Below are 24,830 nucleotides of genomic sequence, written 5' to 3' on the forward strand. Positions count from 1 at the left end.
CCACAGCGGCCTCAAGGCCGGGCGGAAGTGCTGGCAGCCGGGCGGAAGTTCCGGCAGCCGGGCGGAAGTGCTGGCAGCCGGCGTCACCCCAACCGGAAGCGGAACTCCCGCGGCCTTCCTGTCCCTCTCCGAGCCCCCCGGCGTTGCCAGGGAGACCGCGGGGCCCCCCCCAGGACCCCCAGGACTCCCCCAAGACCCCCGAGGACCCCCCAGGCCCCCCCCCAGCCCCCGCCATGTTGGCGCTGCCGCCCGGGCTGACGGAGGAGGAGGAGGCCCTGCAGAAACGCTTCGCCAAGCTGCGGAAAAAGGTGGGGAGGGGGCCCCCGGGGGTCGCCCCCCCTCAATTTGAAGCCCCCCCCTCGTTTTAACCCCTTCCCCCCAGAAAAAGGCGCTGCTGGCGCTGAAGAAGCAGCAGAGCAGCGCCGGGCCCAGCGGCCCGGGGGGCATCAAGCGCTGTGAGTTGTCGGGGGGGGGCTTTTTTGGGGGGAGGGGCTTTATTTTGGGGGCTGGGGGCTTTAATTTGGGGCTGGGGGCTTCATTTTGGGGGTGCTGCGGCCCCTTTAAGAGCGGCGCGGCGCCTTTAAGGGCCGTGGCGGGAAACCGGGCCCCGTCGCCATGGCGACCGCCGCGCGAGGTCACGTGACCCGCTCGTCGCCATGGCGACGGGCCGACGCCCGCGGCGATGGGGGGGCGGCTGGGCGATACCAAGTGGTGCGGCGGGGGGGGCCGGGGCCCGTTTTTGGGGGGATTTCGGCGTTTTTTGGGGTTCTGGTAGGCATGACCCCCCCGCCGCAGCCATGTCGGACCAGCCCCCTGTGGACACCGCCACGGCCACGGAGCAGGCCAAGCTGCTGGTGAAGTCGGGAGCCCATCAGCGCCATCAAGGCCGAGACCAAGAAACTCCGGCTTCAAGCGCTCCCGGACCCTGGAGGGGAAGCTCAAGGTGGGGGGAGGCCAAAAAGGGCACAAAATGACCCAAAATGGCACCGAGGGGCATCAAAATGACTCGAAGTGGCCCCAAAATGGCCTCAAATGGCCACAAATGGCACCTCATGGAGCCCAAAATGGTCCCTCGTGGCATCAAAATGGCCCAAAAAGACACCAAAATGGCCCAAAGTGGACCATAAATGGCCCCAAATGGCACCAAAATGGCACCAAAGTGGGCCCCAAATGGCACCAAGTAGCCCTAAAATGGCCCCAAAGCCCCCTTAACCCCCCCCAAATCCCCATTAACCCCCCCAAATCCCCTCCAAACCCCTCCACTCCCCCCAAATTATTCCGGGGGGGGGTCCCGAGAGCCTGGCCCCCCCCTCACCCCCTTTTTCCCCCCCAGGACCCCGAGAAGGGCCCGACCCCCACCTTCCAGCCCTTCCAGCGCAGCGTCTCGGCCGACGACGACACCCAGGAGGTACCGGGGGGGCAATTTTGAGGTGCCGAATTGGGGGGGTTGAACCCCCCCTCTGACCACCCCCTTCCCTACAGTCCCGGCGCCCCCAGAGGAAATCCCTTTATGAGAGGTGAGTGCCCCCCCCCCCCCAAATTGATGCCCCCCACCCCAAATTTTTGGCCCCCTGTTAAAATTCTGGGGGACCCCCAAATTTTGGGGGGCTCCCCCAATTTTTGGAGTCCCCCAAATTTTTTGCCCCCCCCCAGCTTTGTCAGTGCCAGCGAGCGGCTGCGGGACCCCGAGGCCGGGGGGGGGCGCGGGGACCCCCCGAGCGGGGGGAGCGGCGCCTGGACTGGGACCCCGAGCCCGAGGCCGAGGAGCGGGGGCCGGGAGCGGGACGGAGCCTTCAGACGTACGGGGGGGGCTTTTTGGGGGGGTCCTGGGGGGATTTTGGGGGGCTGGGGGGATTTGGGGGCGATTTCTGGGGGGTCCTAGGGGGCTTTGGGGGGTCCTGGGGGGATCTGGGGGGAGTTTGGAGGTCCCTGGGGGCTTTGGGGGGTCCTAGGGGATTTGGGGGGTCCTGGGGGGATTTGGGGGTCCTGGGGGTCCCATTTGAGGTCCCTATGGGGTGTCCCCTGTATTTGGGGTCTAGGGGGTGGGTGCTCCCCTTTTGGGGTTCCTGGAAGGTCTCCCCTTTTTGGGGGTGTCCCTGGGGGTGTCCCCATTTTGGGGTCTGTGTTGGGGGGGGTCCATTTGGGGTCCCCCTGGGTTCGTTCCCCCATTTGAGGTCCCTATGGGGTGTCCCCCATTTTGGGGTCCCAAGGGGCTCTCCCCATTTTGGGGTGTCCTGGTGGCCCATTTCGGGGTGTCCCCGGGGTCTCCCCATTTAGGGGTCTGTAGGGGGGGTTTCCTATGGGGTCTATAGGATGGGGCTCCCGTTTTGGGGTTCATGGGGGGTCTCCCCATTTTGGGGTCTGTGTGGAGGGATCCATTTGGGGTGCCCCCATTTATAGGGTTCCCATGGGGTGTCCCCTGTATTGGGGGTCTGTGGGGTGGGTGCTCCCTTTTTGGGGTGTCCCTGGGGGGTCTCCTGTTTTTGGGGTGTCCCCGGGGCCTCTCCCCCCATTTTGGGTTGTCCCCGGGGTCTCTCCCCACTTGGGGTTGTCCCGGGGGGTGTCCCCATTCGGGGTGTCCCCTTTTTGGGGTGTCCCATTTCGGGGTGTCCCCCAGGCTCGGACTCGTTCCCCGAGTGGCCCCCAGTTCGGGGTGTCCTGGGGGTCTCTCCCTTTTTTGGGGTGTCCCTGGGGGGTCTCCTGTTTTTGGGGTGTCCCCGGGCCCCTCCCCATTTTGGGGTGTCCCTGGGGGTCTCTCCCCATTTTGGTGTCCTGGGGTCTCTCCCCATTTTGGGTTGTCCCAGGGGTCTCTCCCTATTTGGGGTTGTCCCCGGGGGGTGTCCCCATTTTGGGGTGTCCCCCATTTTGGGGGTGTCCCCATTTGAGGTCCCCATGGGGTGTCCCCTGTATTTGGGGTCTATGGGGTGGGTGCTTCCTTTTTGGGGTCCCAGGGGTCTCTCCCCTTTTTGGGGGTGTCCCCGGGGGTCTCTCCCCATTTCGGGTGTCCCCGGGGGGGTGTCCCCATTTTGGGGGTCTCTCCCCATTTGGGGTGTCCCTGGGGGGTGTCCTGTTTTTGGGTTGTCCCCAGGGTCTCTCTCCCCATTTTGGGTTGTCCCAGGGTGTCTCCCTATTTGGGGGTGTCCCTGGGGGGTGTCCCCATTTGGGGTGTCCCCATTTTGGGGTGTCCCCATTTGGGGGTGTCCCCATTTGAGGTCCCCATGGGGTGTCCCCTTTATTTGGGGTCTGTGGGGTGGGTGCTCCCTTTTTGGGGTGTCCACGGAGTCTGTCCCTTTTTGGGGGTGTCCCCGGGGTGTTCTCCCATTTCGGGTGTCCCCGGGGGGGTGTCCCCATTTTGGGGGTCTCTCCCATTTGGGGTGTCCCTGGGGGGTCTCCTGTTTTGGGTTGTCCCCAGGGTCTCTCTCCCATTTTGGGTTGTCCCCAGGGGTCTCTCCCTATTTGGGGGTGTCCCTGGGGGGTGTCCCCATTTTGGGGTGTCCCCATTTTGGGGGTGTCCCCATTTGGGGTTCCCAGGGGTGTCCCCTGTATTTGGGGTCTATGGGGTGGGTGCTCCCTTTTTGGGGTGTCCCAGGGGGGTGTCCCCATTTCGGGGTGTCCCCATTTTGGGGTCCTCCCATTTTGGGGTGTCATTTTGGCCCCCCCAGGCTCGGACTCGTTCCCGAGCGGCCGTCCCCTCGGAAGGGGAACACGCTGTACGTGCACGGGGCCGAGCTCAGCCCCGAGCTGCTCCGCGGAGCCTCGCGCCCTTCGGGGCCATCATCGACATCGCCATCGACAGCCCCCGCAAGTGGGCGGGGCTAAAGGGGGCGGGGCCTAAAGGGGGAGGGGCTAAAAGGGGTGGGGCTTAAAGGGGGAGGGGCTAAAAGGGGGCGGGGCTTAAAGGGGAGGGGCTTAAAGGGGAGTGGCTTAGGGGGCGGGGCTACAGGGAAATAGGGCGGGGTTTAAAGGGGGAATGGGGCGGAGTTTGGAGGGGGCGGGGCTTAAAGGGGGAGGGGCTAAAGGGGGAATGGGGCGGGGCTACAGGGGGAATGGGGTGGGGCTTAAAGGGGGCGGGGCTTAAGGGGAAATGGGGAGGGGCTTAAGGGGGCGGGGCTTGAAGGGGAGGTGCTTAAAGGGGCGGGGCTTAAGGGAAATGGGGCGGGGCTTAAAGGGGCGGGGCTAAAATGAGAGGGGGAAGGGGCGGAGCTTAAATGGTGGGAAAAGGGGGCGGGGCTTAAAGGGGGAGGAGCTGGAGGGAGGGGGAGAAGGGGGCGGGGCTTAAAGGGGGCTAAAGGGGGAGGGGCTAGAGTGACGGGGCGGGGCTTAACGGGGCTTAAAGGGGGCGGGGCTTGAAGGGGGCGGGGTTAAAAGGGGGAGGGGCTTAAAGGGGCGGGGCTACAGGGGCTGGGGAGAAGGGGGCAGGGCTAGAGGGGGAGGGGTTAAAAGGGGGAGGGGCTGGAGGCGGGGGCTGGGTGCTTGGGGGCGGGGTTTGTGTTATGCAAATGAGGTGGGCGTGGCCAATGTAACCCTGCCCCCTCCCCAGCTGCGCCTTCGTCACCTATGAGAAGATGGAATCGGCCGACCAGGCCATCGCCGAGGTGGGGGGGGGCAATTTGGGGGGGCCTGGGGTCGGGGGGGGGTCAGAAGGGTCAGGGGGGGTTGGGGGGGTGGGGGAGGTAATGGGGGGTCCTGGGGTCAGGGGTTCAGAGGGGTCAGGAGAGGTCAGAGGGGTCAGGGGGGGTCAGGAGGTGCAGGAGAGGTTAGGGGGGTCAGGAGGGTTAGGAGGGGTCGGGGGGGGTCATGGGGGGGTCCTTGGGTCAAGGGGGGTCAGGAGGGGTCGGGGGGGTCGGGGGGGTCCTCGGGTCAGGGGGGGGTCAGGGGGATTCGGGGGGGGTCAGGGGGGTCAGTGGGGGTCAGGGGCTGTTAGTGGGGGTCTGGGGGTTTGGGGGGGTCAGGAGGGGTCCGGGGGGTGTCAGGGGGGTTCGGGGGGGGGGTCCCTGGTGCTGACCCCCCCGGTGCCCCCCCCCAGCTGAACGGGGCGGTGGTGCAGGACGTGCAGCTCCGCGTCAGCATCGCCCGCAAGCAGCCGCTGCTGGACGCCGCCACTGGGAAATCGCCCTGGGGGTCCCTGGGTGAGTGGGGGGGGGGCTCGTGGGGGGGTCATGGGGGTGGGGGGGCTGCTGACCCCCCCCTCATCCCGTTTTGTCCCCCAGCCGTGAAGAACAGCGCCAAGGGCTCACACCGCGACAAGAGGGCGCAGGTGGTCTACAGACGAGGAGCCTCTTCGGGGGCAATTAGCGGGGGGGGGGGGGCAATAAATAATGGGGGGGGGGGGGCAATGAATAATGAGGGGGGGGGTAAATGGGCGTGGAGGGATTGATAAGTGATGGGGGGGCGATAAATGTCGGGGTGATGGGGTGGGGTCATAGGGAGGGGGGAGAGAATAGGGGAGGGGGGATGATGAATGGTGGGGGGGGCAATAAATACAAATGGGGGGGCAATAAATTGGGGGGGGGGGCAATAAATTGGGGGGCAATAAATTGCGGGGGGGCAATAAGCGATGGCAATAAACGCTGGCTGCTCTCAGGGCCGTGCTTTATTGGGGTACACACGGGGATGGGGGGGTCATGGGGGGGGGATGTGGGAGGGCAGAGTGGCCTCTCCCCCCGCTGTCCCCAGAATGGTGACACCCCCCCGTGTCCCCAAATGACCCCCCCGCGGCAGGGAGACATCTCCTTGTGATGACCCCAGGACCCCACCATGTCCCTGTGACCCCCCCCATGACCCCCCCATGACCCCCCGTGACCCCCTGACCCCCCCGTGACCCCCTGACCCCCCCATGACCCCCCTATGGCAGGAAGCCCAGGTGTTGCCCCCTATGACCACGTAACCCCCCCGTGACCCTATGACCCCATGACCCCCTGATGACCCCCTGACCCCCTGATGACCCCGTGACCTCCCCCATGACCCCGTGACCCCCTGACCCCCCCATGACCCCCCTAAGGCAGGAAGCCCAGGTGCTTGTGTCCCCTATGACCACGTAACCCCCCCGTGACCCTATGACCCCATGACCCCCTGATGACCCCCTGACCCCCTGATGACCCCGTGACCTCCCCCATGACCCCGTGACCCCCTGACCCCCCCATGACCCCCCCTAAGGCAGGAAGCCCAGGTCCTTGTGTCCCCCTATGACCACGTAACCCCCCCATGACCTCCTGACCCCGTAACCCCCTGATGACCCCATGACCCCCTGATGACCCCATGACCCCCTGACCTCCCCGTGACCCCGTGACCCCTGTGACCCTAAGGCAGGAAGCCCCAGGTCCTCGTCCTTCAGGTGTTGCCGCAGCCAGGGCAGGACCTCGAAGAGGCTGACGTGGAAGTCGCGGGCGTGGCTGGGGGTGGGGTTGGGGCGGAGCCGGCAAACATCGACCACGCCCCAGCTGATCACGCCCACCTGGGGGCGGGGCCAGGCCTCGGGGGCGGGGCCATGCACCAGGGGGCGGGGCCAGGCATCAGGGGGCGGGGCCAGGCCTCAGGGGGCGGGGCCAGGCTCCGGGGGCGGGGCCAAGCACCAGGGGGCGGGGTCAGGCCTCGGGGACGGGGCCACCGGTTCCCCCCAGTACTCCCAGTCCCTCCCCCACTCCTCCCAGTCCCCTCCCAGTCCCCTCCCGGTGCCCCCAGTTCCCCCCCAGTTCCCTCCCAGTGCTCCCAGCTCCCCCCCAGTTCCCTCCCAGTGCTCCCAGTTCCCTCCCAGTCCCCCCCCAGTTTCCCCCCCAGTGCTCCCAGTTCCCTCCCAGTTCCCCCCAGTTCCCCTCCCAGTCCCCCCCAGTCCCCTCCCAGTGCTCCAGTTCCCTCCCAGTCCCCCACCAGTTCCCTCCCAGTGCTCCAGTTCCCTCCCAGTTCCCCCCCCAGTTCCCTCCCAGTGCTCCCAGTTCCCCTCCCAGTCCCCTCCCAGTGCTCCCAGTTCCCCCCCACTGACCTGGAAGTAGCGCTTCCCCAGGTGACAACAACCGGGCCCCCAGAGTCACCTGCGGGGACAACTGGGATGGACTGGGGGGCACTGGGATGGACTGGGATGGTGCCGAGGGACACTGGGGGTGCTGGGGGGGAACTGGGAGAACTGGGATGGTGCTAGGGGGTACTGGGATAGCACTGGGCGGCACTGGGGTTACTGGGAAGGCACTGGGGGCTACTGGGGGTTACTGGTGTTACTGGGATGGCACAAGGAGTTACCGGGATGTCACTGGGGTTACTGGGACGGCATCGAGGGTTACTGGGGTGGCACTGGGGGTCACTGGGAGGTACTGGGAAGGCACTAGGAGTTACTGGGACTGTACTGGGAGTTACTGGGATGGCACTGGGATGGCACCAGAGGTTATTGGGAGGCACTGGGGTTTACTGGTGTTACTGGGAGTTACTGGGAAAGCACCAGGGGTTACTGGGATGGCACTGAGGGTTACTGGGAGGGCAGCAGGGGTTACTGGGAAAGCACCAGGGGTTAGTGGGATGTCACTGGGGTTTACTGGTGTTACTGGGAGTTACTGGGAAGACACCAGGGGTTATTGGGATGTCACTGGGGTTTACTGGTGTTACTGGGAGTTACTGGGAAGGCACTAAGAGCTACTGGGATGGCACCAGAGGTTACTGGGATGGCACTGGGATGTTACTGGGAGGCACTGGGATGTTACTGGGAGGCACTGGGAGGCACTGGGAGGCACTGGGGCTCACCGCGGCAGGCGTTGGGGTCCACCTGTGGCTGGGCCCCCCCGAGCACAGGAACCGGGGGGTGACGACGTCGGCCAGGGCAGAGACCTCCGCGTACGGGGGGGCCCGAAGCGCGTCCCGCTCACACGGCGCCCGCTGGGGGGGGGCAAAAATTGGGGGGGGAACCCAAAAATTGGGGGGGGCCCAAAATTGGGGTCCCAAAAATTGGGGTCCCAAAAATTGGGGGGGGTCCCAGAAAATGGGGGAGGAATTGGGGGGAATGGGGAGGGGGCAAAGGGGGAGGAAAAAAATTGGGGGGGGGCAAAAATTGGGGGGGTCTACCCAAAACTGGGGGGATCCCAAAAATTGGAGGTGTCCCAAAAATTGGGGAGGTCCCAAAAATAGGGGTCCCAAAAATTGGGGTCCCAGAAAATGGGGGAGGATTTGGGGGGAATGGGGAGGGGGCAAAGGGGGAGGAAAAAAATTGGGGGGGGGGGCAAAAATTGGGGGGGAACACAAAAATTGGGGGGTGTCCAAAAATAGGGGGTGTCCCCAAAAATTGGGGTACTAAAAATTGGGGTCCCGAAAAATGGGGGGGCCACAAAAATGGGGGTCCCAAAAAATGGGGGAGGAATTGGGGGGAATGGGGGGGGGGGCCAAGAAGGGGGGGCTCCCAAAATTCAGGTGTCCCCCAAAATTGGGGTCCAAAAAAATTGGAGAGGAATTGGGGGGGGTCCCCAAACATTGGGGGAGGAACTGGGGGGAATTGGGGGGAAGCCAAAAATGGGGGGGGACCCAAAAAATTTCAGGGGGGGGGGGAATTGGGGTTGTCCCCCCAAACTGGGTGGTCCCCAAAAAATTGGGGGTGGGTCCCCAAAATTGGGGGTCCCCCCAAAAATTGGGAATGGGGGGGGGTCCCCAAAATGGGGGGGTGCTTTTTTTGGGGGGTGGGGGGGCATTTTTGCGGTGGGGGGGTCAGCTTTTTGGCGTTGGGGGGGCATTTTTTTGGGGTAGGGGGAAATTTTTTGGGATGGGGGGAATTTTTTGGGGTGGGGGGTGTCATTTTTTTTTGGGGGGGGGTCATTTTTTTTTGGGGGGGGGGTCATTTTTTTGGGGGGGGGCCCACCTGTTCCCCCAGGTGCAGGTGGACGTATGTCCTGGCGCTGGAGCCCCCCCCTTTGCTGGGTCACGAAGAAAGCCGGCACCTCCTTGGGGGGCAGCAGCAGGCGGCCTGGGGGGGGGCAAAAAATGGGGGGGGGGGCAATAAAGGGGGAGTGGGGGGGCATGGGGGGGCAATAAGGGGGGTGGGGGGGAAATGGGGGGGCAATAAGGGGCACAAGGGGGGGTCATGGGGGGGTAATCGGGGTGGGGGGGAGTGGGGGGGCAATAAGGGGGGGCAATAGGGAGGGGGGGGGCACTTTTGGAGGTGGGGAGGTAATGGGGGGTGGGGGGGCAATGGGGGGGTAATGGGGGTGGGGGGCAATAGGGAGGCACCGGGGGGGGTCATTTAGGGGAGTGGGGGGGCAATGAGGGGGTTGGGGGGCAGTGGGGGGGGCAACATGGGGGGCAATGGGGAGGGGGGGGCCTGGGGGGGCAATAAAGGGGGGGGCAGGGGGTTAAAGGGGGGGGAATGGGGGGGATTTGGGGGGCAATGGGGGGGTTGGGGGGGTCCGGGGGATTTGGGGGGGTCCGGGGGGGTTCGGGGGGTTGGGGGGGGTTCAGGAGGGTTCGGGGGGGTCCAGGGGGGTCTGGGGGGGGCCGGGGGGATTTGGGGGGGGTCCGGGGGGTTTGGGGGGGTTCAAGGGGGTTGGGGGGGTTTGGGGGGATTTGGGGGGGTCCGGGGGGGTCCGGGGGGATTTGGGGGGGTCCGGGGGGTTTGGGGGGGTTCAGGGGGGGTTCGGGAGGTTCTGGGGGGATTTGGGGGGTCCGGGGGGGTCCGGGGGGATTTGGGGGGGTCCGGGGGGGTCCGGGGGGGGGCTCACGGTGCTCCTCGCAGCTGCTCTTGCCCGGGGGCAGCCGCAGGGCCCGGGAGGTTCCCTCGGTGCAGGGCAGGCAAATGGGGCTGGGGGGGGGGGGGGGAGAAGGTGAGACCCCCCGGAACACCCCAAATCCCCCATGGCCCCCAGGACCCCCCAGGACCCCCCCAGGACCCCCAACCCCCCCCCCAAATCCCCTAGGACCCCCAGGCACCCCCCAGGGCCCCCAAACCCCTCTTATAGCCCCCCCAAATCCCCCCCAGACCCCCATAGTCCCCCCAGGACCCCCTAAATTCCCCCAGGACCCCCCAGCACTCCCCATAGCCCCCCCAAGACCCCCTAAACCCCCCCAAATCCCCCCAAGACCCCCCCAGTTCCCCCCATAGCCCCCCCATAGCCCCCCCAAATCCCCCCCAGGACCCCCCCAGCCCCCCCAGCCCCCCCCATAGCCCCCCCTCACCGCACGGTGGGCTCTGGCCCCAGGGGTTTCTGCAGCTCCACCAGGGCCACGTCGTAGTCGTAGAATTCGGGGACCCCCCGCGCCCGGCGCCCCCAGGTCGTACTCGGGGTGCAGGAGGATCCGCAGCGCCCGCACCTCGTGCTTCCCTGGGGGGGGGGCACCCCAAAATTACCCCCACCACGCCCCCAAAACTGCCAAAACAGCCCGAAATACCCCAAAATCACCAAAAATGGGCCCGAAATACCCCAAAACCACCCAAAATGCCCCCAAAACACCCCAAAATCACCAAAAATGGGCCTGAAATACCCCAAAACCACCCAAAATGCCCCCAAAATACCCCATAATCACCAAAAATGGCCCCAAAATACCCCAAAACCACCCAAAATGCCCCCAAATACCCCAAAATCACCAAAAATGGGCCCAAAATACCACAAAAAATGGGCCTGAAATGCCCCAAAATTGCCAAAAAATGGGCCCCAAATACCCCAAAATCACCAAAAATGGGCCCAAAATACCCCAAAATCACCAAAAATGGGCCTGAAATGCCCCAAAACCACCAAAAATGGGCCCGAAATACCCCAAAACCACAAAAAATGGGCCTGAAATGCCCCAAAATTGCCAAAAAATGGGCCCCAAATACCCCAAAATCACCAAAAATGGGCCCGAAATGCCCCAAAACCACTCAAAATGGGCCTAAAATACCCCAAAACTGCCAAAAATGGACCCAAAAACCACCAAAAAAATACCCCAAAACAATGAAAATGGCCCCAAAACTGCCAAAAACACCACAAAGCAACCCAAAAGTGCCCCAAACACCCAGAGCCCCCCACCCCCATTATTTTAGGACCCCCCCAACCTTTTAGGCCCCCATTCCCCCCATTTTATGGCCCCATTCCCCCCCTTAGGGCCCCCCAATTACTTTTGGGACTCCCCCCATATTATTTAGGGACCCCCCATATTATTTAGGACCCCCCCATTATTTTATTGCCCCCCCCCATTATTTTAGCCCCCCCCCCAACCTTTTAGGCCCCCATTCCCCCCGTTTATGGCCCCATTCCCCCCCTTAGGGCCCCCCAATTACTTTAGGGACCCTCCCCTATAACTTTAGCCCCCTCCCCAATTATTTTTGGGACCCCCCCCAAATATTTTTGGCCCCCCACCGGCTCTGACGGCCACCCGATGTGGTTCATCCCCCAGCTGGAAGCAGTTTTAGGCCCCCATTCCCCCCATTTTATGGCCCCATTCTCCCCCCTTAGGGCCCCCCTATAATTCCAGGGACCCCCCCAATTTTTTGGGACCCCCCCCAATATTTTTGGCCCCCCACCGGCTCTGACGGCCACCCGATGTGGTTCGTCCCCCAGCTTGGAAGCAGTTTTAAGGCCCCATTCCCCCAGTTCCCCCTCCCCTATAACTTTGGGACCCCCCCATTATTTTAGGGACCCCCCCAATTTTTTGGGACCCCCCCCCCAATATTTTTGGCCCCCCACCGGCTCTGACGGCCACCCGATGTGGTTCGTCCTCCAGCTGGAAGCAGTTTTAGGCCCCCATTCCCCCACTTAGGGCCCCCGAATAATTCCAGGGACCCTCCCCTATAATTCTGGGACCCCCCCCAATATTTTTGGGACCCCCCCCAATATTTTTGGCCCCCCACCGGCTCTGACAGCCACCCGATGCGGCTCGTCCCCCAGCTGGAAGCAGTTTTAGGGCCCCATTCCCCCACTTAGGGCCCCCCAATAATTCCAGAGACCCTCCCCCATTATTTTAGGGACCCCCCAATAATTTTGGGACCCCCCCCCCAATATTTTAGGGCCCCCCACCCGGCTCTGACGGCCACCCGATGTGGTTCGTCCCCCAGCTAGAAGCAGTTTTAGGGCCCCATTCCCCCAGTTCCCCCCTCCCCTATAATTCCAGGGACCCTCCCCTATAACCTTAGCCCCCTCCCCAATTACTTTAGGGACCCCCCCCAATTTTTTGGGACCCCCCCCCAATATTTTTGGCCCCCCACCGGCTCTGACGGCCACCCGATGTGGTTCATCCCCCAGCTGGAAGCAGTTTTAGGGCCCCATTCCCCCACTTAGGGCCCCCCTATAATTCCAGGGACCCTCCCCAATTACTTTAGGGACCCCCCCCAATTTTTTGGGACCCCCCCCCAAATTTTTTGGCCCCCCACCGGCTCTGACGGCCACGCGGTGTGGTTCATCCTCCAGCTGGAAGCAGTGCGCGGCCGTGAGCACGAAGCGGGGGCTGAGCAGGGCCCCCTGGCACCGCTCGGCCCCCGCCCCCGGGCGCTGCGGGGACAGCGGGGAGGGGTCAGGGGGGCCCAATGACCCCGTGACCCCGTGACCCCGTGACCCCGTGACCCCAAATCCCAACGACCCCAAATTCCTATGACCCCAATGACCCCAAATCCCCTTGTCCCCAAATCCCCAATGCCCCCAAATTCCCCTGTTTTCACCCCAAACCCCAGTGTTTTCCCCCCAAACCCAATGACCCCAAATTCCCCTGTTTTCACCCCAAATCCCAGTGCCCCCCCCGATGTCCCCAATGACCCAAATTCCCCTTTTTTCCCCCCAAACCCCAATGACCCAGATTCCCCTGTTTCCACCCCAAATCCCAGTGTTTTCACCCCAAACCACAATGACCCAAATTCCCCCTTTTTCCCCCCAAACCACAATGACCCAAATTCCCCCTTTTTCCCCCCAAACCGCAATGACCCAGATTCCCCTGTTTTCACCCCAAATCCCAGTGTTTTCCCCTCACACCCCAATGACCCAAATCCCAGTGTTCTGTCCCCAAACCCCAGTGACCCAAATTCCCCTGTTTTCACCCCAAATCCCGGTGTTTTCCCCCCACACCCCAATGACCCAAATTCCCCTGTTTTCGCCCCAAATCCCGGTGTTTTCCGATGACCCAAATTCCCCTGTTTTCACCCCAAACCCCAGTGACCCAAATTCCCCTGTTTTCGCCCCAAATCCCGTGTTTTCCGATGACCCAAATTCCCCTGTTTTCACCCCAAACCCCAGTGACCCAAATTCCCGTGTTTTCACCCCAAATCCCAGTGTTTTCCCCTCACACCCCAATGACCCAAATCCCAGTGTTCTGTCCCCAAACCCCAATGACCCAAATTCCCCTGTTTTCACCCCAAATCCTCGTGTTTTCCCCCCACATCCTGATGACCCAAATTCCTCTGTTTTCACCCCAAATCCCGGTGTTTTCCCCCACACCCCCATGACCCAAATTCCCCATTTTTCCCCCAAACCCCGATGACCCAAATCCCCCCGTTTTCACCCCAAACCCCAATGACCCAAATTCCCCTGTTTTCGCCCCAAATCCCGGTGTTTTCCGATGACCCAAATTCCCCCTTTTTCCCCCCAAACCCCAATGACCCAAAATCCCTGTTTTTCACCCCAAACCCCACTCACGGTGACGCTGATGCTGAGGTGCCGGGGTCCCTCTCCCTGTCCCCCGCCCTCAGGTACTCGTGGGCCAACCCGCACAGGCTGAGCGTCGAGCTCTCGTCTGGGGGGGGCAAAAATTTGGGGGGGGGGGGGGCAAAAAATTGGGGGGGGGAATTAATGGGGGGGGTAAAATTAATGGGGGGGGCAGAAATAACGGGGGGCAGAAATGGGGGGGTCCCAAATGGGGGGGTTAAATGGGGGGGTGAAAATGGGGGGGCAAAAACAAGGGGGGGAAATGGGGGGGGGGAAAAGAGGGGGGTAAAATTGGGGGGGGGCAAAATTTCAGGGTGAATTTTTGGGGTGAATTCGGGGGATTTTGGACCGATCATACTATGGGAGGGGGGAAGCTCATTTTGGGGTGTTTTTGGGGCGGATTTTTGGGGTGAATTGGGGTGATTTTGGAACCAATCATGCTGTGGAAGGGGGGAAGCTCATTTTGGGGTGTTTTGGGGCAGATTTTTGGGGTGAATTCGGGGGTTTTTGGACTGATAATGCTGTGGGAAGGAGGAAAGGACTCATTTCAGGGCTTATTTCGGGCTCTTTCGGGGCCCTTTTTGGGGCAAATTCTTGGGATTTCGGACCAATCCTGCTGTGGGAATTGTGGCCCATTTTGGGGTGGATTTTTGGGGTGAATTGGGGTGATTTCAGACCGATCATGCTGTGGGAAGGGAGAAAGGACTCATTTCAGGGCCCATTTCAGGCTCTTTCAGGGCCCTTTTTGGGGCAAATTCTTGGGATTTCGGACCAATTCTGCCCTGGGAATCGGGGCCCATTTTGGGGCGGATTTTGGGGTGAATTGGGGTGATTTCGGACCGATCATCTTGTGGAAGGTTTCCTGCAGCTCGGAGGGGTCTCGCAGCAGCCAGACGTGCTCCTCCCCGTCCTTGTGGGACGCCAGCGCGTTCAGCATCTCGGGGTGCACCAGCTCCCCCACCCCGAACACGTACACGTCTGGGGGGGCACGGGGGGGTCACCGGCACAACCCCGACCCCCCAAAACCCCCAAAGCCCCCCCAAATCCACCCAAACCCCCCAGCACCCCCCAAATCCCCCCCAGTGTCTCTAAATCCCCCCCAAATCCCCCCCAGCACCCCCAAATCCCCCCAAATCCCCCCAACCCCCCCCAGCACCCCCCACCCCCCCCAGTGTCCCCAAATCCCCCCCAATCCCCCCAAAGCACCCCCAACCCCCCCAAGCCCCCCCCCAGACATTCAAGACCCCCATAACCCCCCCCAAAACACCCAGGACCCCCATGAGCCCCCCCCAAGACCCCTCCCAGCAACCCCAAAATTCCCCCCCCAAGCCCCCCAAACCCCCCTCAATGCCCCCCCAAATCCCCCCCAGTGCCCCCCTCAAGACCCCCCCCCATCCTAAAATCCCCCCAAAAGCACCCAGGACCCCCAGGAGCCCCCCCAAACCCCCAAATCCCCCCCCAAATCCCCCCAAACCAACCCCATAACCCCCCCCAACACCCCCAGTACCCCCCAGGACCCCAACTCCCCCCCCCCAATATCCCAGACCCCCCCCCATGAGCCCCCCCCAAGCCCCCAAACCAACCCCAAAACCCCCCCCAAATCCCCCCAAACCCCCCCCAAACCCCCACCAAACACCCCCAGCCCCCCCCCAGCCCCCCCCAGGACCCCCCCAGGACCCCCCCAGCCCCCCACCCAGGAAATCCTCGCGGTCGTTGCGGGGGTCCCGGCCGATGCTCAGCAGCTCCCGGATCTGGTGCAGGACGGGCACCGGGGACCCCCCCATGTTCGCCCGGCCTGGGGGGGGCAAAAGTGGGGGGGGGTCACTGAGAGGGTGGGGGGTTCCTGGGTATATGGGGGGGGGGCCTGGGGGGGTCCCAAAGGGGTCCTGGGGGTCCCAGGGTATATGGGAAGGGGTCCTGGGGTGGGATTGGGGGTTTTGGGGGGGGTCCCAGGGTATTTGGGGGGGTCCCTGGGAGGGGGATTTGGGGTTTTTGGGTGGGTTCCATGGGTGGGACTTGGGTTTTGGGTTCCTTAGGGGAGGATTTGGGGTTTTGAGGTCCCTGAGGGGGGGGGGGGGGATTTGGGGTTTTGGGGGGTGTCCCTATGGGGTTGTGGTTCTGGGGGGGGGGGATTGGGGTTTTTGGGGTCCCTGGGGGGGGATTTGGGGTCCCTGGGGGTGGGACTTGAGGTTTTTGGGCTCCCTGGGGCGGATTTGGGTTTTTGGAGTCCCGGGGGTGGGGATTTGGGTTTTTGGGGTCCCTGGGGGGGGGGATTTGGGGTTTTTGGGGGGTCCCTATGGGGTTGGGGTTCCTGGGGGGGGTTCTGGGGTCCCTGGGGGAGATTTGCGGGTCCTGGGGGTGGGATTTGGGGTTTTTGGGGTTCCTTGGGGGGGTATTGGGGATTTTTGGGGTCCCTGGGGGGGGGATTTGGGGTCCCTGGGGGTGGGATTTGGGATTTTTGGGGTCCCAGGGGTGGGATTTGGGGTTCTGGGGCTCCCTGGGGTGGGTTTTTGGGGTCCCGGGGGTGGGATTTGGGGTCCCTGGAGGGGGGATTTGGGATTTTTGGGCCCCCACCGTCGGTGGTGATGACGATGACGTGCCGGGTGCTGTTGGTGACGGGGGGGGGCCGCAGCCCCTGCATCTCCTCGCTGCGCTCCTGCTGCACCAGCAGCTCGTAGACGGCTCGCAGCGCCGCGTGCAGGTTGGTGCCGGGGCGCTGGGCGTGGGCTGCGGGAACAGCGCCCCACGGCTGCCCCATAGCGCCCCATAACCAACCCATGGCTGCCCCATAGCGCCCCACGGCTGCCCCATAGCGCCCCATAACCAACCCATGGCTGCCCCATAGCGCCCCACGGCTGCCCCATAGCGCCCCATAACCAACCCATGGCTGCCCCATAGCGCCCCACGGCTGCCCCATAGCGCCCCATGGCTGCCCCATAACTGCCCCATAACCACCCCACAGCGGCCCCATAACTGCCCCATAGCAGTCCCATGGTGACCCCATAACTGCCCCATAGTGGCCCCATAGCGCCCCACGGCTGCCCCATGGCTGCCCTATGGCTGCGCTATAGGTGCCCCATAACCAACCCATGGCTGCCCCATAGCGCCCCACGGCTGCCCCATAGCGCCCCATAGCTGCCCCACAGGTGCCCCATAACCACCCTATGGCTGCCCTAGAGGTGCCCCATAACTGCACCATGGCTGCCCCATAGCGCCCCATAGCTGCCCTATAGGTGTCCTATAGGTGCCCCATAGCAACCCCATAACTGCCCCATAGCGCCCCATGGCTGCCCCATAGCGCCCCACGGCTGCCCCATAGCACCCCATAACCAACCCATGGCTGCCCCATAGCGCCCCACGGCTGCCCCATAGCGCCCCATAGCAGTCCCATGGTGACCCCATAACTGCCCCATAGTGGCCCCATAGCGCCCCACGGCTGCCCCATGGCTGCCCTATGGCTGCGCTATAGGTGCCCCATAACCAACCCATGGCTGCCCCATAGCTGCCCCACAGGTGCCCCATAACCACCCTATGGCTGCCCTAGAGGTGCCCCATAACTGCACCATGGCTGCCCCATAGCGCCCCACGGCTGCCCCATAGCGCTCCATGGCTGCCCCATAGCGCCCCATAGCTGCTCTATAGGTGTCCCATGGTGACTCCATAACTGCCCCATGGCTGCCCCATAACTGCCCTATAGGTGCCCCATAGCGCCCCATGGCTGCCCCATGGCGCCCCATAACTGCCCCATAGCGCCCCATAACTGCCCTATAGGTGCCCCATAGTGGCCCCATGGCTGCCCCATAACCACCCCACGGCTGCCCTATAGCAGTCCCATGGTGACCCCATAACAGTCCCATAGCACCCCATGGCTGCCCCATAGCTGCCATATAGTGGCCCCATAGCTGCCCCATAACTGCCCCATAGGGACCCATAACTGCCCCATGGCACCCCATAGAGCACCCCACAACTGCCCCATAGAGCCCCATAACCACCCCATAGCTGCCCCATAACCCCCCCATACCCCCCCATACCCCCCAAGGACCCCATAAACCCCCCCAGGACCCCCCCGGGAACCCCCAAACCCCCCCAGCCCCACCTCTGTGCGTGAGCCCCCCCAGGATCTCGACCACCTGGGCGCCGTCGGTGGCCCTGGGGTCCGTGGGGTTCAGCTCCACGATGGCGTCGGTGCCGAAGGTCACGACCCCATAGCGGGGGCTGGCCCCATAGCTGGCGATCTGGGGGGGGGGCACGACATGGGGGGGTCCCCACCTGCTCGGAGGGGCCCTGGGGGCGTTTGGGGAGGATTTTGGGGGGATTCAGAGGGGTTTAGGGTGGTTTGGGGGGATTTGGGGGAGGAAATGTGTTTTGGGGAAATTTGGGGGGATTTGGGGAAAAAGGGTTTTGGGGGTATTTGGGGAGATTTAGGGGGATTTGGAGGATTTGGGCGATTTAGGGATGAAGATGTTTTGGGGAGGATTTGGGGGGGGAATGTGTTTTGGGGGAGTTTGGGGTATTTTGGGGGATTTGGGGGAGAAGGGTTTTGGGGGGGATTTGGGGAAATTCTGGGGGATTTGGGGCGTTTGGATGGGAAGGATTTTGGGGGGGCATTTGGGGGATTTGGAGTGGATTTTTGGGGGAGATTTGGGGGGTTTGGAGTGGAATTTTTTTGGTGGGGATTTCAGGGATTTAGGGGGGATTTGGGGCACTTGGGGGAAGGTTTTGGGGGAGATTTGGGAGGATTTGGGGGATTTGTAGTGGATTTTTGGGGGAGATTTGGGGGGTTTGGAGTGGAATTTTTTGGGGTGATTTCAGGGATTTTGGGGGCTCTTGGGGGGAGGTTTTTGGGGTGAATTTGGGGGATTTGAGGGATTTAGGGCACTTGGGGGGAGGTTTTTTGGCGGTGATTTGGGGCACTTGGGGGAACGTTTTGGGAGAGATTTGGGGGGTTTGGAGTGGATTTTTTGGGGATGATTTCAGGGATTTTGGGGGCTCTCGGGGGAGGTTTTTGGGGAGATTTGGGAGGATTTGGGTGATTTGGAGTGGATTTTTGGGGGAGATTTGGGGGCTTTGGAGTGGATTTTTTTGGGATGATTTCAGGGATTTTGGGGGCTCTTGGGGGGAGGTTTTTGGGGTGAATTTGGGGGATTTGAGGGATTTAGGGCACTTGGGGGGAGGTTTTTGGCGGTGATTTGGGGCACTTGGGGGAACGTTTTGGGAGAGATTTGGGGGGTTTGGAGTGGATTTTTTGGGGATGATTTCAGGGATTTTGGGGGCTCTCGGGGGGAGGTTTTTGGGGTGATTTGGGGTGTTTTTGGGGGCGCGGCACCTTCTCCACCAGCTGCTGCAGGGCCTCGCGCGCCTCCTGGAAGCGCCGGGGCTCGATGCTGTGCGAGGCGTCCAGCACCAGGAAGATGTTCAGCGCCGCGCCGGGGCCCAGCCGAATGCTGCGCTTCTCCGTCGTGCCTGCGGGACCCACAGCTGCCCCACGGCTGCCCCATAGCGGCCCCATAGCTGCCCCATAACCTCCCCATAGATGGCCCATAGATAGCCCATAGCCACCCCATAACTGCCCCACGGCTGCCCCATAGAGACCCCATAACCACTCCATAACTGCCCCATAGAGACCCCATAACCACCCCATAACTGCACCATGCCTGCCCCATAGATAGCCCATAGCCACCCCATAGATGGCCCATAACCGCCCCATAGCTGCCCCATAGATAGCCCATAGCTACCCCATAACCGCCCCATAGCTGCCCCACAACCTCCCCATAGATGGCCCATAGATAGCCCATAGCCACCCCCATAACTGCCCCACAGCTGCCCCACAGAGACCCCATAACCACCCCATAACTGCACCATGGCCGCCCCATAGATAGCCCATGGCTGCCCCATAGAGACCCCATAACTGTCCACGGCTGCCCCATGGCTGCCCCATAACCATCCCATAACCACCCTATGGCTGCCCCATAGAGACCCCATAGAGACCCCATAGCCACCCCCAGAACCACCCCATAGCTGCCCCATAGATGTCACATAGTCACCCCATAGAGACCCCATAACCGCCCCATAGCTGCCCCATAGACAGCCCATGGTGGCCCCACAGCTGCCCCATGGCTGCCCCACTGCTGACCCATAGCCGCCCCATAGATGTCACATACCTGCCCCATAGTGACCCCATAGCCCCCCCACGACCCCCCCATTCCCCCCATAGCCTCCCCATAGCCGCCCCATAGCCGCCCCACAGCTGCCCCATAGCTGCCCCATAGCCGCCCCATAGCCCCCCCCATAGCCGCCCCATAGCCGCCCCATAGCTGCCCCATAGCCCCCCCCTACTGAAGCTGTCGTTGGCCTCCGAGGCCTCCACGGTCTCGGTGAGGGAGGCGAGGAAGGAGGCGGGCCACGTCCTCGGGGGCGTCAAACGAGCTGGGGTCTGGGGGGGGGGGCAGGGGGGGGGCGTCACCCCCATAACACCCCCATATGGACCCCCCCACCCCCACCAGGGAGCCCCCCCAGGACCCCCAAAAGACCCCAGGGACCCCCCAAAGCCCCCCAGAGTCTCCCCCAAGATCCACCAGGGACCCCCCAAAACCCCCCAGGACCCCTCAAAGCCCCCCAGGGACCCTCCCAAGACCCCCAGGGACCCCCTCAAGACCCCCAAAAGCCCCCCAAAGCCCCTCAGGGACCCACCCAAGCCCCCCAGGACCCCCCCAGGGGACCCTCCCAAGCCCCCCCAAAGCCCCCCAGGATCCCCCCAGGGACCCCCCAGGACCCCCAAAGCCCCTCAAGACCCCCCCACAGCCCCCAGGGACCCTCCCAACACCCCCCAGACCCCCCAGGCCCCCCCAGAAACCCTCCCAAGCCCCCCCAAGCCCCCCCAGGACCCCCCAAAGCCCCCCAGGACCCCCCCAAGGGACCCTCCCAACCCCCCAGGACCCCCCAAGACCCCCAGGGACCCCCCAGGACCCCCAAAGCCCCCCAGGGACCCCCCAGGGACCCCCAAAGCCCCCCAGGACCCCCCTAGGACCCCCCCAGGACCCCCAAAGCCCCCCAGGGACCCCCCTAGTGACCCTCCCAACCCCCCCAGGACCCCCCCAGGACCCCCCACCTCTGCAGCGGGGCTCGGTGCCGCTCCAGACGCCCCCCTCGAGGCAGCGGCGCTCGGCCGAGCCGATGAGCGTCAGCCCCGGGCGGCAGCGGTACCGGACCCCGCGCCTCCACCTCCGACCCCGAGCCCTCCTTCGTGGCCCCCGGGGGCACCGCCGGCGCCGGGCACGCCCCGGCTGGGGGGAAAAAGGGGGATTTTGGGGCGTTTCGGGGCGTTTCGGGGCGTTTGGAGGTCATTTGGGGTCATTTGGGGTCATTTGGGGGTCACTTGGGGTCATTTGGGGGCATTCTGGGGGCTGGTTTGGGGCCATGTTGGGGTTTTGGGGACATTTTGGGGTCATTTGGGGCCGTTTTGGGGTTTGGGGGCCATTTTGGGGTTTTGGGATCATTTTGGGGTCAGTTAGAGGCCATTTGGGGTCAGTTGGGACAGGCCCCGGCTAAGGGGGAAATGGGGATTTTGGGGCATTTTGGGGCGTTTCGGGGCGTTTGGAGGTCATTTAGGGTCATTTGGGGTCACTTGGGGGTCACTTGGGGTCATCTGGGGGCATTCTGGGGGCTGGTTTGGGGCCATTTTGGGGTCGGTTGGGGCCATTTTGTGGGGTTTGGGGGCATTTTGGGGTTTTGGGGGGCATTTGGGGGCATTTCGGGGGATTTTGGGGCCATTTGGGGGCATTCTGGGGACTGGTTTGGGGCCATGTTGGGGGTTTGGGGCCATTTGGGGGTCACTTGGGGGCATTCTGGGGGCTGGTTGGGGCCATTTTGGGGTTTTGGGGTCATTTTGTGGCCATTTGGGGTTATTTGGGGGTTTTGGAGGTCATTTGGGGGCATTCTGGGGGCTGGTTTAGGGCCATTTTGGGGTTTTGGGGCCATTTGGGCCTATTTGGGGGTCACTTAGGGTCATTTTGGGGCCATTTTGGGGGTTTTGGGGGCCATTCCTGAGCCATTTTGGGGTCATTTCGGGCCATTTCTGGGCCATTTTGGGGCTGTTTTAGGGCCATTTCTGGGCCATTTTTGTCCATTTTGGTGCCAATTTTGTTTTTTTTCCCCCCCCCCCCACCTCACCTCCATCATCGCAGACGGGCATGGAGCCCCCCCAGCGCCCCCCCGGGCCGCAGGTTCGGTTTCGGGGCCCCCTGAGGACGAAGCCCTCGAAGCAGCCGAATTCCAGGCGGGAGCCGGGGCGGTGCCGCCCCCCCCGCGGCCAGAACCAGCCGTGGTCGAACTCCAGGGGGGCCGGGCACCACACGGCTGGGGGGGGGCGCGGGACCCTCAGGGGATGGACCCAGACCCCCCCCAGGTCACCCCAAAGACCCCTGAGAGAAGACCCCCAGAAACCCCCCCAGGACCCCAAGGGACCCCCTAGACCCCCCCAGGTCACCCCAAAGACCCCCCAGAGAAGGCCCCCAGAACCCCCAGACCCCCCCCCAAAGACCCCCCCCCAGACCCCCTAAGGGACCCCCAGACCCCCCAGGACCCCCAAGACCCCCCCAGGTCACCCCAAAGACCCCTGAGAGAAGACCCCCAGAACCCCCCCCAGGACCCCAAAGACCCCCCCCAAACCCCTTAAAGAAGACCCCCAGACCCCCCCCAGGTCACCCCAAAGACCCCTCAGAGAAGACCCCCAGAACCCCCCCCCCAGAACCCCAAGGGACCCCCAAGACCCCCCCCAGACCCCTTAAAGAAGACTCCCGGAACCCCCCCCCCAAGCCCCCAAGGGACCCCCGAACCTCCAGGACCCCCAAGACCCCCCCAGACACCCCAAAAGACCCCTTAAAGAAGACCCCCAGAACCCCCCCCCAGGACCCCAAAGACCCCCCCCAGACCCCTTAAAGAAGACCCCCAGACCCCCCCTTGACCCCCAACCCCCCCCATTGATCCCCTATAGACCCCCAACGCCCCCCAATGACCCCAAAACCCCCCCAAAGACCCCCCCTTGACCCCCCACAGACCCCTTCCTTGACCCAAAAGCCCCCGAAAGCCCCCCCCATTGACCCCCAAAGCCCCCCCAAAGACCCCCCCGACCCCCTATAGACCCCTAAAGCCCCCCCCATTGACCCCAAATCCCCCCAACCCCCTCCCACTGACCCCAAATCCGCCCCCACTGACCCCAAATCTTCCCCCACTGACCCCAAATCCCCCCCCAATGACCCCCAAATCCCCCCAAATGCCCCCCAACCCCCCCTATTGACCCCCAAATCCCCCCCAGTGACCCCAAAGCCCCCCAATTGACCCCCTATAGACCCCTAAAGCCCCCCCCATTGACCCCAAATCCGCCCCCACTGACCCCAAATCCCCCCCCAATGACCCCAAAGCCCCCCCCATTGACCCCAAAGCCCCCCCTATTGACCCCCAAAGCCCCCCAAATGCCCCCCAACCCCCCCCACTGACCCCAAATCCCCCCCAATTGACCCCCAAATGCCCCCCCCCAAGGCCTCACCTCGGCAGTGGGGGGTGACCCCCCCCGGCAGGGGCTCCCAGCCCTTCCCGGGGGTGCAGCGGCGGAGGCTGCTGGGGGCGGGGGCGGTGCCGGGGGGGCAGTGGTAGCGCAGGGCCTCGCCCCCCCCCACCAGCTCCCACGAGCCCCCCTTGATGGGGGCCAGCGCCGGGTCGCAGGGGGGGGGGGGCTCCAGGGTGGCCGGGGGGGTCGTGGGGGGAGCCGGGGGGGGCGTGGGGGTGGCTGTGGGGAGAAGGGGGGGGGGCGTTAATTGGGGTGGGGGGCGGTTGTGGGGGGGCTATGGGGGGTTATGGGGTGGTTATGGGGCGGTTATGGGGCAGCCATGGGGCAGGGGACACCAGGATGTGGGGCAGCTATGGGGCAGAGGGGTTGGGGGGTGGTTATGGGGCAGCTATGGGGGGAGTTATAGGGGGCTATGGGGCAGCTATGGGGGCGTTGTGGGGCGGTTATGGGGCAGCTATGGGGCAGGGGACACCAGGATGTGGGGCAGCTATGGGGCAGAGGGGTTGGGGGGTGGTTATGGGGCAGCTATGGGGGGAGTTATAGGGGGCTATGGGGCAGCTATGGGGGCGTTGTGGGGCGGTTATGGGGCAGCTATGGGGCAGGGGACACCAGGATGTGGGGCAGCTATGGGGCAGAGGGGTTGGGGGGTGGTTATGGGGCAGCTATGGGGGGAGTTATAGGGGGCTATGGGGCAGCTATGGGGGCGTTGTGGGGCGGTTATGGGGCAGCTATGGGGCAGGGGACACCAGGATGTGGGGCAGCTATGGGGCAGAGAGGCTGTGGGGCAGTTATGGGGGGGTTCTGGGGCAGCTATGGGGCAGGAGACACCGGGACGTGGGGCAGCTATGGGGCGGAGGGGTTGTGGGGTGGTTGTGGGGCAGCTATGGGGTGGTTATGGGGCAGCTATGGGGCACAGAGCTTGTGGGGCAGCTATGGGGTGATATGGGGCAGGCAGGTTATGGGGCAGCTATGGGGCAGGGGACACCAGGACATGGGGCAGCTATGGGGGATTACAGGACAGCTATGGGGCAGAGGGGATGTGGGGCAGCTATGGGGGTTATGGGGCGGTTATGGGGCAGCTATGGGGCAGGGGATTTGGGGGGGGGGGGGCACCAACCAGCTGCGAGGGGGGGCAGCAGCAGCAGGAGGAGGGCGAGCAGGGCCGGGGCCATGGCTGTGGGTCCCGCTGTGGGTCCGGCCGTGGGGCTGGGTCCCGCTATGGGGCTGGGGCCGTGTCCGTCCCCTGGGCCGCTCGGTGCCGCTATGGGGCAGGGCTCGGGGGGGGGGGGGGGGGTTGCGAAACGAGGCCCCCCCGTGGGTTGCAGGAAATCACTGGGGGGGGGGGGGGGTGAGGGGGGGGGGGGGGCAGGTGCTGCCCCATAGCGAGCTCCGGGGCCCCACCCCACAGCTGGGCCCCATTCACCTCATTAAGCTAATTAACGCTGCTGCTAATGAGCCTCCCGCCCTCCCCACCTGCCCCACTGCCCCCCCCCCCAACTTGGGCCTCCCCACCCAGCCCCACACCATTTTTGAGGCCCCCCCCCAGCCCCACATATTCCCCCCCAGCCCCACATATTCCCCCCCAGCCCCACATATCCCCTCCCTGCCCCACATATGCCCCACACATCCCCCCAGCCCCCCTGCCCCACACATTCCCCCCCCCCGGCAGGTGCCTTCACCTGCTCCCCCCCCCT

General features: G+C 63.9%; 2 protein-coding genes across 2 annotated transcripts; one reads left to right on the forward strand and one right to left on the reverse strand.

The window, feature by feature from the left end:
* Positions 1–131: 131 nt before the first annotated feature.
* On the forward strand, positions 132–5,887 carry NELFE (negative elongation factor complex member E). The gene is given in 17 exon segments (XM_072024710.1): positions 132–308; positions 383–455; positions 796–869; positions 871–897; positions 899–943; positions 1,334–1,408; positions 1,483–1,517; positions 1,654–1,715; positions 1,718–1,766; positions 1,768–1,799; positions 2,618–2,646; positions 3,682–3,754; positions 3,757–3,805; positions 4,541–4,595; positions 5,027–5,129; positions 5,211–5,287; positions 5,855–5,887. Coding segments are annotated over 17 exon segments (966 nt in total). The 5' UTR covers positions 132–233.
* Positions 5,888–6,151: 264 nt separating this feature from the next.
* CFB (complement factor B) lies at positions 6,152–24,418 on the reverse strand. The gene is given in 23 exon segments (XM_072024711.1): positions 6,152–6,472; positions 7,006–7,028; positions 7,729–7,761; positions 7,764–7,860; positions 8,222–8,271; positions 8,831–8,935; positions 9,687–9,766; positions 10,141–10,233; positions 10,235–10,286; positions 12,311–12,428; positions 13,563–13,631; positions 13,634–13,659; positions 14,412–14,549; positions 15,265–15,366; positions 16,146–16,298; positions 17,668–17,806; positions 18,898–19,034; positions 19,908–19,965; positions 19,967–20,004; positions 20,680–20,854; positions 21,736–21,926; positions 23,116–23,355; positions 24,254–24,418. Coding segments are annotated over 23 exon segments (2,493 nt in total). The 5' UTR covers positions 24,309–24,418.
* Positions 24,419–24,830: the final 412 nt, after the last annotated feature.

This window comes from Anas platyrhynchos, chromosome 17 (assembly GCF_047663525.1).
Source record: "Anas platyrhynchos isolate ZD024472 breed Pekin duck chromosome 17, IASCAAS_PekinDuck_T2T, whole genome shotgun sequence".
Taxonomy (NCBI): Eukaryota; Metazoa; Chordata; class Aves; order Anseriformes; family Anatidae; genus Anas; species Anas platyrhynchos.